The 16736-nt window shown below is 34.5% G+C and overlaps 1 protein-coding gene across 1 annotated transcript in view; it reads right to left on the bottom strand.

Moving 5' to 3' along the window:
* Positions 1 to 16736, bottom strand: part of CNTN6 (contactin 6) — a 226497-nt gene that overhangs the window by 80947 nt on the left and 128814 nt on the right. The window contains exon 7 of the mRNA XM_049640894.1: positions 1378 to 1562. Within this exon, the coding sequence (XP_049496851.1) occupies positions 1378 to 1562 (185 nt within the window). The remainder of the gene's footprint in view (positions 1 to 1377; positions 1563 to 16736) is intronic.

The following is a 16736-nucleotide window of genomic DNA, read 5'->3' as shown; positions in this document are numbered from 1 at the left end:
TGTTATTATCCCACAAGGACCATTTGGACTCATTAAATAGCTAATGACAAATATTTCTACTTCTTACTATCATTAAGAATGACATGAATTAATATTTGTAAAATCTGCTGTGTAAGTTAACAGTTTCTATACGGAAAGCACTTTCTTATTGACTTCTGGTTTATAGATACCTTCATTTCCTGTTTAATCACTGGGCTATATCTTTGTCTACTTAATAGAAAAATGAAATCTCTATTAAAAACTAGCCAAAGCTTTTAATATCTTGGTGCCACCCAAAACTCCCAGTCACATCCTTACTATTTTATTTACAATGGATGCTAGATGTGAAAGAATGTTTTAAAAAATACCTGTATATATAGCTACAACTGTAGACGAATAATCAGCAGGATATCATATTCTATATATATAAAATAATACTTTTCATTCAAGGTTAAAATAGGAAATTCTAAAGGAAATGGAAAATAATATAATCAAAGCACAATTTACTCTCCCCACAGGATACTCAATTGCCATTCCTATGAGGTAATTACAATACCTTAGATTTTTCCAGTTATGAAAAAAATACATATTTTCCCCAATTACTTTATCATTGTTTGTAAACATGTCACACAGAAAAGTATTTTTGGTCATGTGTAAATACAGTCTTAAAAAGTTCTCCAGTACTGATATATTAAATTTGGCAAAAATAAGTTAAGAATATCTTAAGGGCACCAAACATTTTGATAATTCTGGAGTATATTTTATGGTTTATTTTCTGTAAAAAAAAAAAAAAAAAAAGAAGCAAACTTTATGCAACTGTATATTTTGGCCTGAATAAAAGAAGACATGAAGCCAATTTTTACATAATATTTGCTTTCGTTTGAGATTCTGGTAATTGAGACCAACATATATTTTAAGTGTAGTAATAACATTATTTTTCTATTATCTACATATGAACAGACAAAATCTGGGAAATAGAAACAAATACTGAAAACTACCATTCAGTATTATATTTCTCCTGTCAGTCTCTCCTTTTGTGAATTCTACTTAGGATTATAATTAAGATTGTCATGAGCTGTTGCTGAATGTTTTATGGGAAATATATTGAATTCTATGGTACTTTGTGTTATAAACTTTTATAGCTTTAATGTGACATTGCTGATACTTTCAAGGCAATTATAATAAATAATAGCAAGTAAAGACCATGATGGAATTAAAAGCGTATTTTAAAAATGGTCATGCCCACCTGCCCATCAGTGTATTAAGCATCCTAACCTACACATGTGTCTTCTTTATTTCTCCTATGACATTTTCCACACCATGTTAATGACCTTCACTATCTCCTATGAAAGATATTACCAAAAATTTCATATACTTTTTGAAATTCTATTAGCTTACCATAGAAAATGAGTTGACCCTTTGCAAGGTTTCTTCCTCGAAGGTTGCCTGCAATGCACTCATAGAAGCCTTCATCTTCCTGTTGAAAGTTCGGGATTTCAAGAATAGCTTGGGATTTGCTGTACTTGACTTTCCCTGGCAACGGGTTTCCATCCAACCTCCTCCAACTAATATCGGGGACTGGACTAAACAGTTATACCTCATTAGAATAGAAGACGATTTAGTCTTTACGACAGCAGGATAAATTAAGAGTGTCCTTAAGAATAACTCTCAAGGAAAATTTTCCAATCAATCTATTATGTTATGACTACTTTTCAGATCATGCAAGCATTCACCATTCACTCATCCAGCAATTTATAATACTTCTTAAGTGCCTGCTATGTGCAAATCATTGTGCTATTATCAGGAAATAAATCGATGAATAAAATAGATACATTATCTACCCTCATGTTGCTTAAAGACCGGCAGAGAAACATACAATAAATAAATAATAAAAAATAATACATTTGTAAATTGCAGTAACTGCAAAAAGGAAACAGAGTGCAGAAATAGGAACAAGATTTTATCAGTGTAAATATGGTGGTCAGGAAATTCTTTGCGAGCATGTGACATTTAAGAGTAGGCAAGCTTCTTCTATATATTATAGGTTTTAAGATTAAAATACAGATTGCTCTATAGCTAAATTGGTACTAATACATAACTGAAGACCTCTGTGATGAATGAGCTAGACTATCAAGCAGGACCAGTACTATGTAATAGATCTATATAAATTGGGAGTATAGGTTTCATCATCCTCAAAAGAATGTACTCATTTATAACTTATCTAAAATGAAAACCAAAAATAAATAAATAAATAACGTAAAAGATAACTTTACATTGTACCATTAGAATTTGTGGAGTTCCTTTATTTATAGATTTAGCTTAATACCTTATGTCTAATATCTTTAGTCTAATATGAATATCTTTTAAAATAGCAAAATATATTTACAATATCTGAATCAAAGAGCTAAAAAAGAGTGATGAATTTAGAAATTCGTGGTGAGAAAGATCTTACTTTTTACAGATATAATATAAAGAAATGCAGGCTACATGTAAAGTTATAGCAGGATTGTAAGATCAGTCCCTAATCTATTTACATTAACATCTTTCCTTTCCTACTGCCAAGTCATTCTTCTTTCCCTAATAGATTTCCAGATGATTTAAATGTTTCTATTCTAAATTTTTAAATTAACAATAATAATGAAAGTAAATCATTTTGCAAAGCCAAATTGTAAACTTTGTCAAAGATACAGGATTTCTTCAAGTTAACAAAAATAATGTGGGGAAGCCACCTAATGAAATACAAAGTGGTGACTACGAGGTGTGGCATTTGAGTAGTAAACAACTGAAGAAAATTGGTGATGGTGACTCAGTAGAGGATTCAAATAAAGCAAAATTGATCAAGTCCAAGGAATTTTTTATTGGCAAACAATGATGGCCCTTCCATTCAAATCAAAGACATAAACAACGTAGAAAGCCATACATGTGCTCCTATAGATTTGCCAGAAAACATATCCCCTAGTCAGTGTGTGATTTGTCTATTCTTCTCAGAATTAGTATATAGTTAAAAACGTGACTTGAATTCTTATAAACACACAAAAAAATAATTATTATGATACACTTAGTTTTTGTCTTCTTAAAAAGACTTTCCACTTACCACAAATTTAGGTTGACATTTTAGTAGAATGGCATATTCCTACCAACAATTAACCTCAGATAACTGGTTTTCTTATATATATTCATTTTATGGAATACAAAACTACAAATAAAAATGAAGTACTAGAAGAAAAATTATTCATATAGGAAGATCTTCACCAAGTCTGGTAAATTTTGTAGTATATGCCCTATCATCTAATTTTTTAAATATATGTTGTACATATGTGAAGACAGTAAAAGTTATTATCTGTGAGTAGTAGGAATATTAATGCCTTTAATTTTCTTCTTTCTGCTTATCTCTATTTTCCATTATTTTTCTACAAAAGCATTCATTATCTATGTAATAAAAATTTCTAAGAAAATTTACTTACAAAAAGAAAAATAAATAGAGGCTCAGATACTTGTCTAAATTCATGATCCTTTCCCATTTTTTTATGACAGTGTACCTCTGAGGTTTATGACCAATACGTGAAGAGTATTTAACTAAAAAAAGCTTTTAACTTAAAGCATTCAGACAAAACAAAATCAGTAAAGACTGAGTATTTCCCAGTTATATAATAGTTCTTTATTTTGATTATGAAAACAGAAGTCAATTTTTAACATAACTATCTAAATCTGAGTCAGTTTGGCATTTAATAAAAATAATTGTAATTATATCACAATAAATAGCTACTGCTTATTAACCACGAACTATGTGCCTGGTATTATGTATGGGTAAAACATGCAAAGATCATTTCATTTACTTTTCCTATAGTTACAGGGCATAAATAGGATTTATTTCCAAGTTTCTTTGCCCTAAAAGCTATGTACTTAATCATAAGGCAATACAGACCCTACAGCTTTTGTAGGATCACCCACGGATTTGGCATTTGTGGTTTTACAGTAGTGGCTCTCCATTTTTTTTTAATTTTTAATGTTTATTCATTTTTTGAGAGGCAGAGAAAGACAGAGTGTGAGTGGGGGAGAGGGAGGGAGGCAGGGAGGGAGGGAGGGAGAGAAAGAGAGAGAGAGAGAGAGAAGAGAGAATCCAAAGCAGGATCCAGGCTTGGCACCAGCAGCACAGAGCTGAACACAGGGCTCAAACCCCTGAGCGGTGAGATCATGACACTTAACTGACTGAGCCACCCAGGTGCCCCCCCCCGCCGCCTTAAAAAAAAAAATGTTTATTCAAGTGGCTCGCCATTTTAAGTGTCCAAATTAAGTTGGGGTAAAAAGAACAAGTCCCATCCATCCTAACTATTCCTACTTTCCACAGAACTCAGTGATAGCACCGAAGTCTCTCTGGATACGCTTTTTTCCCTTAATGGATGAAACGGCATATCCATAGAGATATACCTTTCCAATAGAAGTAATGCAGCAGACAATGTCAGTACTCTAATTGTGTGCCTTCTGATCCCTTAGCCACCACAGATTCTGAAGTGCTATTACCCTCAACATTGAGTATCTGTATCTGTTTGTGACAACCACCCTCAAGCTGCTGTAGCTAACTTTCCCTTCAAAGAGGTGAAAGCAGCTAGGTATTTACATATCCCCAGGGACAGCTATCAATCAACAACTGACTAAGTGCTGTGATACAAATATTCTGTCTTCCCTGCCCCTGCTGGTGGGCCATCTCTCAGGTGTGAGTCTCTCCAGAGCTCCCATACAGGACTGAGGCAAATTTAACTTCCATGACATTTTGCTTGATACCATACCCTGCTTGGCTACTCTTCCTTCCCTGTCCCACTTCTTCATTCTCCCATGGGTTCTTTCTAAAAACTCTTCTAACCAACCACTTGCAAAAAATTATCCTTTCAAGGTCTGCTTCTTGGAAAACCAATTTAGTAGAATTCCCAATATGCTCTGGCCTTGTTCTACTTTAATTATAACATCGATTTTAAGGAAGCCTTAAATAATTCTCAGTATGGTATGGCTATTAGACACACATAGAAATGGTATTCTGAAGTATTAAACATCAGTGGAATACAAGACCAGAACTAAGCAGTAGAATCCTAGTGGAAAGCCATGGCTGTGGAACATACAAGGTCTAATTTACACCAGAATAATAGCAAAAGGCAAGGGATGTAGAAATGTAGAAGAGACACAAGGCTGAACACAGAGATAAGTTTCTCACATAAAAAAGAACATCTTTTTTTTTTTTTTTTTTTTTTTTTTTTACCTCATTTGGGGGTGGAGTGATAAATCTTCTCCCACAAACCATTCAATTAGGGAGATTATAATATAATCTTCTAACGTAAGATTATTCAATTTTGAAGAAGGGTATAAGATTTAGAGTCCTAAATTCTCAATTGCAGTGGATCCATATTTGATTGGGTCATTGGTTGGTTTCTGTCTGAATTTTGATTTTCCTTTAAAGAGCCTCCTAACTTTACTTCATCTGATTTGAATTGGAAGCATTAGACCTCTGGCTTCAGGAGAGAGCACAAGATAAAGGTCTTGCCATTAGAAGCAGATGCACCATAGTATCTGGGGTTGGTCAATTATGAGAATCAAGACAACCAATCAGAGAAAACAATACTCAATTCTGTGAATGTTTTTGGAAGAGCTGTCGAAAAGAGAATCGTTTTTTTCACTGTGGTTTGCTCAGACAGAATATAAACTTGGAACTTCTAGGCAACAATTTCCTTCCCACCAAATGGAGCAAGTATCTTTGAAAGCTAAAGCTACTACAAAGGCAAGAATCTTGGGATTCTTCACACGCCTAGATCAAGTCATGCCTGATGCTCCCCCCCCCCCCAAATCTCTCTTTGAACATTTCTGTAAGTCAATACATTTCTTTTTCTTTTTTTTGGCTTAAGCTTGTTTGAGTTGTTTTCTTGATGCTTTCAACCCTCTCCCCTCCGCCCCAACAAAAGACATGACAAATAGATTCTGATGCCTGGATTTAGAAGCTGTGTGACTGAATTATACAAAATGGTGGATTGCTGGTGGATCCTGGGTGGCTCAGTTGGTTAGGTGTCTGACTCTTGATTTCGGCCTAGGTCATGATCTCATGGTCTGTGCTGACAGTGTAGAGTCTGCTTGGAATTCTCTCTCTCCCTCTCTCTCTGCCCCTCTCCTGCTCATGCATATTGTTCTCTCTCTCTCTCAAAATAAATAAACTTAAAAAAAAAAAACAATATGGTGGACATTACATTTTAAACTCCATACATTAGAATTCTCATGGCAACTACACTATCAAAAAAATCACTCAAATATTTTAAAAGTTTTTTTTTTAAAAAGAAGTCTTATCAACTGTATTTTGTGACTACATTTCATGTTAAAATTACTAATGGGAGAAAAATCAAACAGTTTTATAAGAATTCACAGTTACTAATTAAATGCTGAGATTTTTTTTCAGATTTGTTAAGTCACTGTTAAATGTGAATGCCATGATCCTCCTGATTATCACTGGTAATGTGATATATAGAGACAGAGAGAATAAGTGCAAAACACAGATTACATAAAAATACATATGCATTTTAATCAAAAGTTCCCATTTTGTCCTGAAACTTCTTATGAAGACACTAAATGAACTGCTTTAGATTTCACACCCTCTGTCTTTTCTAAAGGCATCCCAAATGGACAGTGGGTGGGAAGAACTGGGATCTACAAAAAATGAAATTATTTTAGTAATGAGTCTAGTTTGTTAACGCAAGCTCACTTTTCTAAGACATACTGTGCTATGTAAATAATAATAATTATAATAATGAGGCTGTCATAATAGAATACTATTTATGCAGTACAGAGCAGAATACAGCTCTTATCAGTTCCTTATCAGCTATATTTTGTTCCACCTTATAAACATGAATTTTCTCATTTGTGGAATGGGGATTAATAATAGTACATAATTCACAGGATTTTGTGAGGATTAAATGATACAATCCATGTCCCATGTTCAACATGCTGTTTAGCACACATTATACACTACATTTGAGTGTTAATGATAAATTAAGAGAATCATTTAAAATCATTATTATGTTATTGTTATCATTTCAAAAGGAAAAATCCCGGCTGCTATTTATTTATTTTCTGTTCTCTGTTAAGGACTCCATTCACTATGCATTCAACATAAATTGATTTATGAACCATTTGTAAATTAAAAATAGATCTCCACGCTGTCAATGAAACAGGTACACAAACATACCCATATGACTCTAGAAGTAATTTCCTGCTTCTCAGTGCTTTATATATAGGCTGCTAGGATACTGTCCCGGATCATAGGGGTCATGCTTATTTCCTCACCCTGAGGGCAGAGATCTCTCAGGTGAGATACTACATGTTTTGCTGTGAACCACCTTTGTTTTCCAACATGGTTAATCATCTAAGACCACGGTGGGAGGGAGGAAAGGAATTATACAGAGTTCTCCAAAGAGAAACAAGGTCCTGTGTAAGATACCTGAGCATTTTTGTGAATATTAATACTCATTAACTGAGTGCTTACTATGTACCAGGCATTGTGACAGATGGCTTCCATTTGTCATCTAAGCTAAATACTCAGCTGGCAGGTGTTAACAATTCTAATTACCTTTTTGGAATGGAATTCCCGTTGAGACAGGTAATTTCTGTTAAATTATTGCCTGCCAATTCTCCTCCACTTAGACTTCCAGTACAGGCTAATTTATTGTGATTCACCTTCCAATTCTTTGAGTTACCACCCATTCAATTATAAACACTAGTAGACTACTTCTACTGTGGATTCAGCATTCTCCCTAGGATCTACCTAGTTTGTCCATGTCGGTGATGTTAGTGATGCAATATTCACTGGCAGTTCATCCTAGTTTAAAATAAGTGGTCTATTTAAAATGCATACTTTATAAATATAAATACATGAAGAACGCCATGGAGCAAGGGGGATCTTTGAGGGGTCTTCAGAATGGAGATTATCGTTAAATCTCTTGAAACTGTGCTGTTACAGAAGGGAAGTCAAAATACATGGTGCTGTCATTATCCTAATGGCAAATATCAGCCATATCTGGCAACATTTTGCTTTTAGCTTCAATCCCTCCTTGTCTTGTTTTTTTTTAAAGTCTTCCCAAATACAATGTAGAAATTTAGCTTGGATATAAAGCTCAATAAATAAAACCAATCTGAAGCAACTCTCTTATCCAAAGTTTCCTCAGACCATAGGCGATGTGCTCACGAGTCTTGTATTTAAAAAGGAGCATTGCAAAAGCCTTTTCTGATTTGGTTACTATTTGCTAAATCAAGTTTCCTGAAATTTCACACTAATGAAATACTACCAAATAATAACAGCAAAGTTTTTTCTCTCTTTCTTTGTTCTTCTGCCCCTCTGGTTTTGTGCTTCTTAAATAAGCATAGCCATAAATAAGGACTTTTACTCCATTCTCTCTCGTCATTATGCTTTTACTGAGAGAGCATCCTATTAATTTTATCTGAAGACGGAGTATACATTTGTTAACCATCTGGCCTCGTTCCAACCTGAATTGGAAGTTAAATTAAAGCTCTTCACACACTACTAGAAACTGTGCTTCAATTCTATACTATTAGCCCATAAATAGAATTTTCATTACTAGTGCTATTTGAGAAAGTTTATATTTCTCCCGTGGATTTCTTAAACCTCATTATCCACAGCTTAAATCCAGGCTATCCTAAGTTTTTAACTAGAAACTGGTACAGAGAACCAGTTTTCTAAGATGCTTATATTTGGGATTATTCTTAACTTGAACCTCATTTCAGAAAATCCTGTAGTGGCCATTTTTAATCGAAGACAGTGAAGCAGAATAACAAAACCAGCAAAGAGTGCCTTTGTTAAATTTTCAGACTGTTCAGCTAGCTACTTTCATTTCCCCAACTTGAAATATTCATACAAAGAGCTTGGAATGTAAGATTGTCCTATGGGGATACAATGTGGATATGTTCATGAGTTCTGTAGAAAAGCAATCTCAGTGTTACAGAAAAAGGAAAACTTTTTTGTTTTCAGTGATCTAAACGCAGTCATGATCCTGTTCTACTGGTCAGTGTCTATGCCAGGTTTCTCCGAGGGAAAAATTTTATGGTATGCGTGTATTCATCTGGTATTTGACAGTACAGTTGCTGCAGCCAACTGAAAAACTACAAACGGTTTAGTCATAATAGCAATGGTAACAGAGTGGTACTTGCATGTAGGGTAAAAGGACACAGGCAGGTTTTATGTGACTGAATGCAAATTGCCCAATTCTCTGAGCCTCCACTTTCTCGTATAACTAGAGATAACAATGGGTACATAAAAGGCTTCTTGAGAAGATCAAATAAGGAAATACGAGAATCCACTGTGAAATACAAAGTTTGAACCACAAACAAGGTTTACTAAATTTCCTTATCACCATGATCATCATCACATAGGGACAAGAAGGCTCTATTATTTAAAGATTCCCTAAGAATTTTATTGCCATTTTCTATTCTTTTTAACTAAAGTAAAATAAGTACTAATTTGCACGTGAAACATAAACTGGAGACCAGCATTCCAAGGTGAAAATGATACTGCATTTGGAAGTTAATTAACAGCTTGTCCATAATGTTTTGTCAATACATAATATTAACCCTAAATAAATACTTCTCTGATTGTGTGAACATTATGCTGCTCTAAAGTAAAGAAAATGACACTTCAGTTAAGGTATGTGAGGTTGTGGAAGCCTATGTTCCGTCAAATTTATAGGGCTTGATTTTAGCTCTGATCATAACCATATGCTTTCATATAAAGACATAAAGGAAACATTACATATGGTATGCTAATATATCATCATCCTATCATTAATATATGCAATATGTATTGAACACATATTATATGCCTGGCACTGTGTTAAGTGCCTCAGTGAAACCATTATAACCATACTGTTTGACACAGGATTACTGTTATCCCCAGTACAGAAGTACACAAGGAGACTGGGGCGGAAAAAGGCTGGATAACATATCCAGTATCATACTGTAAACTTAAAATAAAAAGGTATTTGAACCAAAGTGTGTCTTTTCATAGAGACTGAGCTCTAAACCATCATGTTTTCCTTCTCCTGCATCAACTAACCAGATACAAAACAGGTTATCAAATTAGGATGTATTAGGATGTGCTTGGAAAATTTTCTTTATCTAACCAGTGGATAGAGTTCCTTTTGTCCAAGGTTCAGAAGATGAAATGATAGAATTGTTTGTTTGTTTTTTTTAACATATTGAGATACCTCCAGATTCCAATAAAGGTTGTAGAGAATGGTTTCAAGGTCAGCTGGAAAAAAGGAAGCAAGTAACTTCTTTTCCTTCAGTTCAATACCATTGTGGATTTGATATCTCTCTCATGCAGTTGCCAACTATTTAAAAAGTAAGAAATGTAGGTCTCCTAGGACAGGTGGTGATAGACTGAGATGGGAAGATGACGAGTTGCTTCCAGAAGCACATATATTCTTCTTGGATGAGTTTTAGAGCCTTCAAATTAGTTTAATTTTAGAAACAGCACTGTTAAACTCCACTTTATGGTTTTTGGGGAAAAAAATGAAAGGAGTGTTTGACACTGGATTCAGAGTATGCACGTAAGATCAAAAGAGACCCAACTTGTAGGCTGGGTCCCTGGTCTGTGAAAATGGACCCTTTACAAGTACTCTTCAGGAGAACAGGGCAACACATTTCAGAATACTTAGCTTTTTAGGTTCCTTTTATCCAATAATTCTAATTTTCTGAAAATATACTGAGGAAGTTCTCATGGGCATGGGTAAAATACAGCCACAAGAGTATTCCTTACATCATTATTTGTGGCAACAAAAGTGGTAACAAAACAAAAAGAAATATAGTGTCTACCAGGAGGAGGCTGGATGAAAGTACACATTCAAATGTCCTCCTGTCATCACAAATGAGGGTAAAGAAGGCGTTTAAGGACCTGCAGATACATTCATACTTTATGGTTTTAAGATTTTTAGAAAACATTTTACAAAATAATGTATGTACACATGAACAACATAGTATATAAAAGTAGTATAGGGTTATAACCCAAAGTATAAAATAAATATTCACTGATCAATACTGATAGACATAAATGAATAAATGGGCAGGGAAATATGACAAATCTCCCATGCAGAGGAATGCCAAATAAAGTATAAGGATTCAGTACCTTAAAGGAGGTGAAGCACAACTACCTATTCATTAAAATATGGATAGTGTGTGTATACTGACCTTCTTCCAAACAGTCAATATGGAAAGAGAGAAAAATAAGTACATTTACAGTGCAGAATCTTAACAAAAACTCCATCAGCCAAGTGATGAAGGCCAACATCAGCAGTTATAAGTCATTGTGGAATAGTAACAGTGATACGATGTGGTGAAATGGCACTTTGACTTGGTGTTCTTCCCCAAAACCCATAACCTCAGTCTCAATATGAGGAAAGTATTAGACAAATTCCAACAGAGGGTAATCCTACAATGACAATGACTGTTGCTCCTCAGAACTGTCAAGGTCATCAAAAACAAGGCAAGTCTGAGACACTGTTACAGCAAAGAAGAATAGGGAGACCAAAAAATCTCAATGTAAAATGGTACCCTATATGGAATCTTGGAATTAAGAAAAAAAAGACATTAGACAAAAACCAAGCAAATTTGAAGCATGGACTCCAGTGAATAAAAGTCTTGGTTCATTAATTGAAACAGATATGCCATATTAATGCAAAATGTTAGTAATAGGGGAAAATGGGTGGGGTTATATGGGATTTCACTGTTCTATCTGCTCAGTTTTTCTGTTCTAAAACTGTTATTCAAAAGTCTATTAATCAAAGGAAATATTGGTGAAAGAAGAAAAAAAGAAGCAAGAACCTCCTATTTTCCAGAAATACAAAGGACCCCTTAAACAACAGCCTAAAATTAGCTCTACCAAAGGAATTGAGAGTGACTCCCTCTAATCTCAATTGAACAAAGGGCAGCCTGAGGAAAAGATAATCAGTCAGACTCCCAGAGTGAGTATCCTTGACTCTTTCTTCACCAAAAATTTGTAAGTAAAGACCAGATCCCAAGAAAAATGTGTCATCATGTGTTGTTACACCCATTCTATTTTCAGCAGCCTGCAAACTCCACAGGGCTTTCATGTAATTTTCTTTATTTCCCTGGAGCCTAGCCTGGTGTCTGTGGCTTGTAGAATTCCTTCTGACTGGCTGACTAAATAAATGAAAGAATAAAGGAATTAATGATTGAATGTGGCATTCAAAGCATATTTGCTGAGTTAACAAATACTTGTGTTCAATTTGCCAAATGAGTGAGGGGATGACAATAACCCTTATACATGTTATTGAACACAGAACTTTGAAATGGTAAAGGTATTATTCTGAGCAAGTCCTTGAGGATTATATTAGCACAAAAATATAATGCATGGGGTGCCTGGGTGGCTCAGTTGGTAGAGTATGCAATTCTTAATCTTCAGGTCATGAGTTCAAGCCCCACAGTGGCTGTAGAGGTTACTTAATTAAAACAAAACAAAACAAAACAAAACTAACAAACAAAAATGTGTTTATGCATATGTAATGTGAATATATAATGTTATGTGTATGTGTATATATAATGCAAATGTATATATGTGTATATATAATATATGTGTATGTATACACACATAAATATTTATATATATGTGTGTGTGTATATATACACATGTATATACACATGTCTATACATGTATATTTACACATGTATATACACATGTATACACACACACACACACACACACACACATATATAAAATGCAGAGATCCTTTTTCTCCTGTGTGTTCCTTTTTACCTCCTCAGTTAAAGCAGCACTGACAATTACCATAATTAATAAAATTGTTAGTATTTATTGATTACCTCTTATGGGCCAGGAACTTTGGTATGTAAGTAGGTAAGTTTAATAGTATTTCCAGTCCTTACAATAATTCTACTCTATCTATCATTCATCTATCTATCTATCTATCTATCTATCTATCATCTATCATCTATCTATCTTCTACCTAATTTTGCCTTTGTTTTACAGATAAGTGAACTCACCAGAGTAGTCCAGCTATTCACAGGGGAATTTAGAACTTAAACACTGATCTTTTTGATTTCAAAGTCTACACTTTTTCCAGAAAGCAATGTTGTCTTGAAATGTTAGTGAATCCACTAATAAGTCATTCAGTCCTAGGGTGAGTGCATGTATATGTGTGCTTGTTGAGGATTAATGCCCTTCAATTTTTGAAAGATTGGCTTGAATATTTGTCAGTTCTCAGATTTGCATGCACAGCAAAGGGGGGGGGGTAGTTTATGAAGTTTACCATAGAATTTACCAGAATTTTCAATTTACCTCAAACAACATAGTATCACAATAACATGCAAAGCAATTAACAAGCACCTCAAGACTAGGTCTCAGTGTGGGGCAAATGGGACAAAACATACATGGAATAATAATATTCTGCTCTCCAGCTACTCAATTCAATGAGGGGGAAAAAAGCCAACTTACTTACAAGTCATGCAATTAGGAAAATTTTACGATACTTCTTTGATTTCTTTTAAAGCAATTGTTAAAGGCCTAAAAAATGTAAACGCACCTAGTTTGATTTGAAAATGCCATTGTCCTCCTGAGGTACCATAGTGACCTTTCTTTGGTATAATTTACAATGATATCCATATGTGTAAGAGAAAAAAGTAAACAGTAGATAGCTTCTCTGTCATCTGAAATTTCTGGAATACCTAAAAACATCTTGTTGAAACTTCAGATTTATTGCTTAACATTAATAGCCAAGCTGGGTATCTTTTCCTTCATAAATTAGAAAAAAATAAATAAGATATACATGTCTACATAAATATAGTCCTGTGTGAAGGCTTCAGAACACATAGAACATTCAGTGCTGCTACTAATTTTATTTACATTTCTGAGCACTAACAGCAATGTTTCTAAATTAAGGTTAAAAAAGAAGAAGAAGGAGGAGGAAAATGTGTTTGGTTGTTTCTAAGAGAAGTATTAGAGTTATGAGGGATATCAGTTTAATTTCTTCACTAAGAGCAAAGGCCTATATTTTCCTAAAAGGAGACACTAAAATCTATCCGTCAATCATACTACATTTGCATAGCACCTACAAACAGAGTTTCTTAGGGTGTTTCACAATATAGTTAATTTGCAGCTTAGGTAATTAAGAGTCTGCCATGTTGAACAAATGAGACAAAGCTGAGACTTGAAAGCTGTGATCACGTCAGTTCTGAAACCCCAACATGGAAAGTGAGTTACACATCCCCAAAATCTTAGCAATTAAAGTTCAAGCAGGTATCTCAAGTTCTGTCTTAACTGTATATTCATGCTAGTCTATGGTGTTTTAGGATGGTCAGATTCTATGAGTCAACACTCGAGTCAGCTTTCCCTAGACCTCACTCTCTAGTCACCCTGCCTGCCTGATGGCAGCAGTCTCCCACATGGGTTTCTGTCACTGAAACTGTGTTTTCTGTTCCATCTCTAATCATCTATCCCAGATTTTTATAAATGGTAGATACTGCCATCATCTCATACAAACCCATGGGGGGAATGCTCCTCAGTGGACCTGATTCATTTTTGGAAACACTTCTTGCCTCTTATTAAAAATCACCTGAATTTTAAAAAAGGTTATCTTTTTATTTATTTTTTAATTTTTAATATATAAAGATAAGGCTCACTTGTTGCTGAAATGTTAGTAATTACAGAGACTCTAAATGGGAAATACATCTATAATTCCATTCCTCAGACAAAATCTTTTAAATATTTTACTGAAATTTTTCAAGACTTTGTGAGGAAAACATTTATAGAATTGGGGCTAACTGCCTCTACCCACAGGGAATAAATTCATATATTAAAAGATAATTTAATGTAAATATCAAATGGCTATGAGTGTGAGTTTTGAAGTCAGAATCAGTGAAATTTACATTTCAATTCCAGAGTTAAATTTATGTTGATTTAGACACTTAATTTCTCTAAACTTCACTGCATTCACCTTCACAATTAGCATTAAAAACAATACCTGGCTTCTAGCTATGTTCAGATCACTGGGACTTTATTTACCCTCCTACTGGAAACAAATGAAAACCTGGACAATTACATGAGGAAAAAACCTGATCCCAGAAACAGAACAATGGACAGCACAAAACTGTGATCCCTGAAGGAGGGGAAATACATGAAGCAGCCTTTGGTATCTTGGTTTTTCTATCGACAGGCCCTTTCCAGAGGAAAGAATCAGGAAGGGGAACCTAAATAGGGCATTACTGTTTCACTGAGTTCAGGAGACACATGAGGCCAAAGCGACTGGATTGTACAACAGAGTATCAGAGAGGATGGGATTAATGAAAAGAAAGTGCACAAGTGTATCACATGGGACTGAGCATACAACAATTTTCAGAACTCAAACAGGGCTGTAAGACAGCAGATTTCCTCCAAGCTATAGAAGAGAAATTTAATAAACACTGGAGCATTCAGTAGGGGCATGCATCTTACTAGTTAACTAGCCTGAGACTAAAGTCTACTCTATAGCTAGCTAGGCTTCATAATAAGCCACAGAAAGATCAAGCAGATTTATAGTAGCTTATCAATAAAATCTAGTAGCTGTCAATAAAATCTAGTATTTTAAATATGCACCACAATATGGCATATAACAACATAACATTATGTCTATAATTCAAGCTAAATTACCAGATAACCTAAAAAGCATAAAAATGAGAATCATGACTAGGAGAAAAAGAAGTCAACAGAAACAGATTCATAAATTACAAAGATGATGGAATTAGCAAGCAAGGACTTTCATATTATCAGTTGGGCCCTGTAAAACAGCAGGGCATTATACCTGATAGAATATGCAGACTCAGGCTCTACTTGAGAAAGAGTCTCTATGGAAAACCAAAGACAGCAGGGGAGACCAAAGACAATAGAGAAAATGTTACCTTCTGACACCATAGCTACAGGAAACAAAGGTGGTCAACAGTAAACACAGTTTAGCTCCTTGCTAGATAAACCTCACCCTAAAATCTAGTTACCTCAATTCCTTGTAACTGATAAACCTCATCAGTGGTTCAACAACAACAACAAAAATACAAAGCATGTTGATAAGCAGTCTTCAGAGACAAAAACAAGCAAGGGAACCATACTCAAACATGGCAAATATTTTGGGATTATCAGACTGGAAATTTAAAATTACTATGATTAATGTGCTGAGGGCCCTAATGGAAAAAAAAAGAAAGCAGACAACATAAAAAAACACATTATTAATGTAAGCAGAAAAAAATGAATTTGTAAGAGATGATCAAAAGAAAATGCTAGAAAGAAAAACCATTGTAATACAAATGAAAATTCTTTTGATGGACTCACCTGTGGACTGAATATAGCTGAGGAAAGAATAAGTGAACTACAAGAAATATCAGTAAAAGTTTTCCAAACCAAAACACAAAGAGAAAAAAAGAATGAAAAACTAAAAAACCCACAAACCCTCAGAATATCTAAGAACTGTGGGCAATTATAAATGGTGCAACAGATGTCTACCAGAAATACCAGAAAGAGAACAGAGAGGAAAATGAATAAAAGAAATCGTTGAAGTCATGATGGTTGGGGATTTTTCAAAATTAACAACAGCTACCAAGTCCTAGTCGCTGGAAGTTCAGAGAACACCAAGCATGATACAAGTCCCAAAAACTAGCTACACACTCAAGAGGAGGAATATTCCATGGGGAAAGAGGGGATATCGTCTAATTATGCA

Source organism: Panthera uncia, chromosome A2, assembly GCF_023721935.1.
Source record: "Panthera uncia isolate 11264 chromosome A2, Puncia_PCG_1.0, whole genome shotgun sequence".
In the NCBI taxonomy this organism is placed as follows: Eukaryota; Metazoa; Chordata; class Mammalia; order Carnivora; family Felidae; genus Panthera; species Panthera uncia.
Note: the sequence above shows the minus strand (reverse complement) of the source record. Positions and strands in the feature narration are given on the sequence as shown.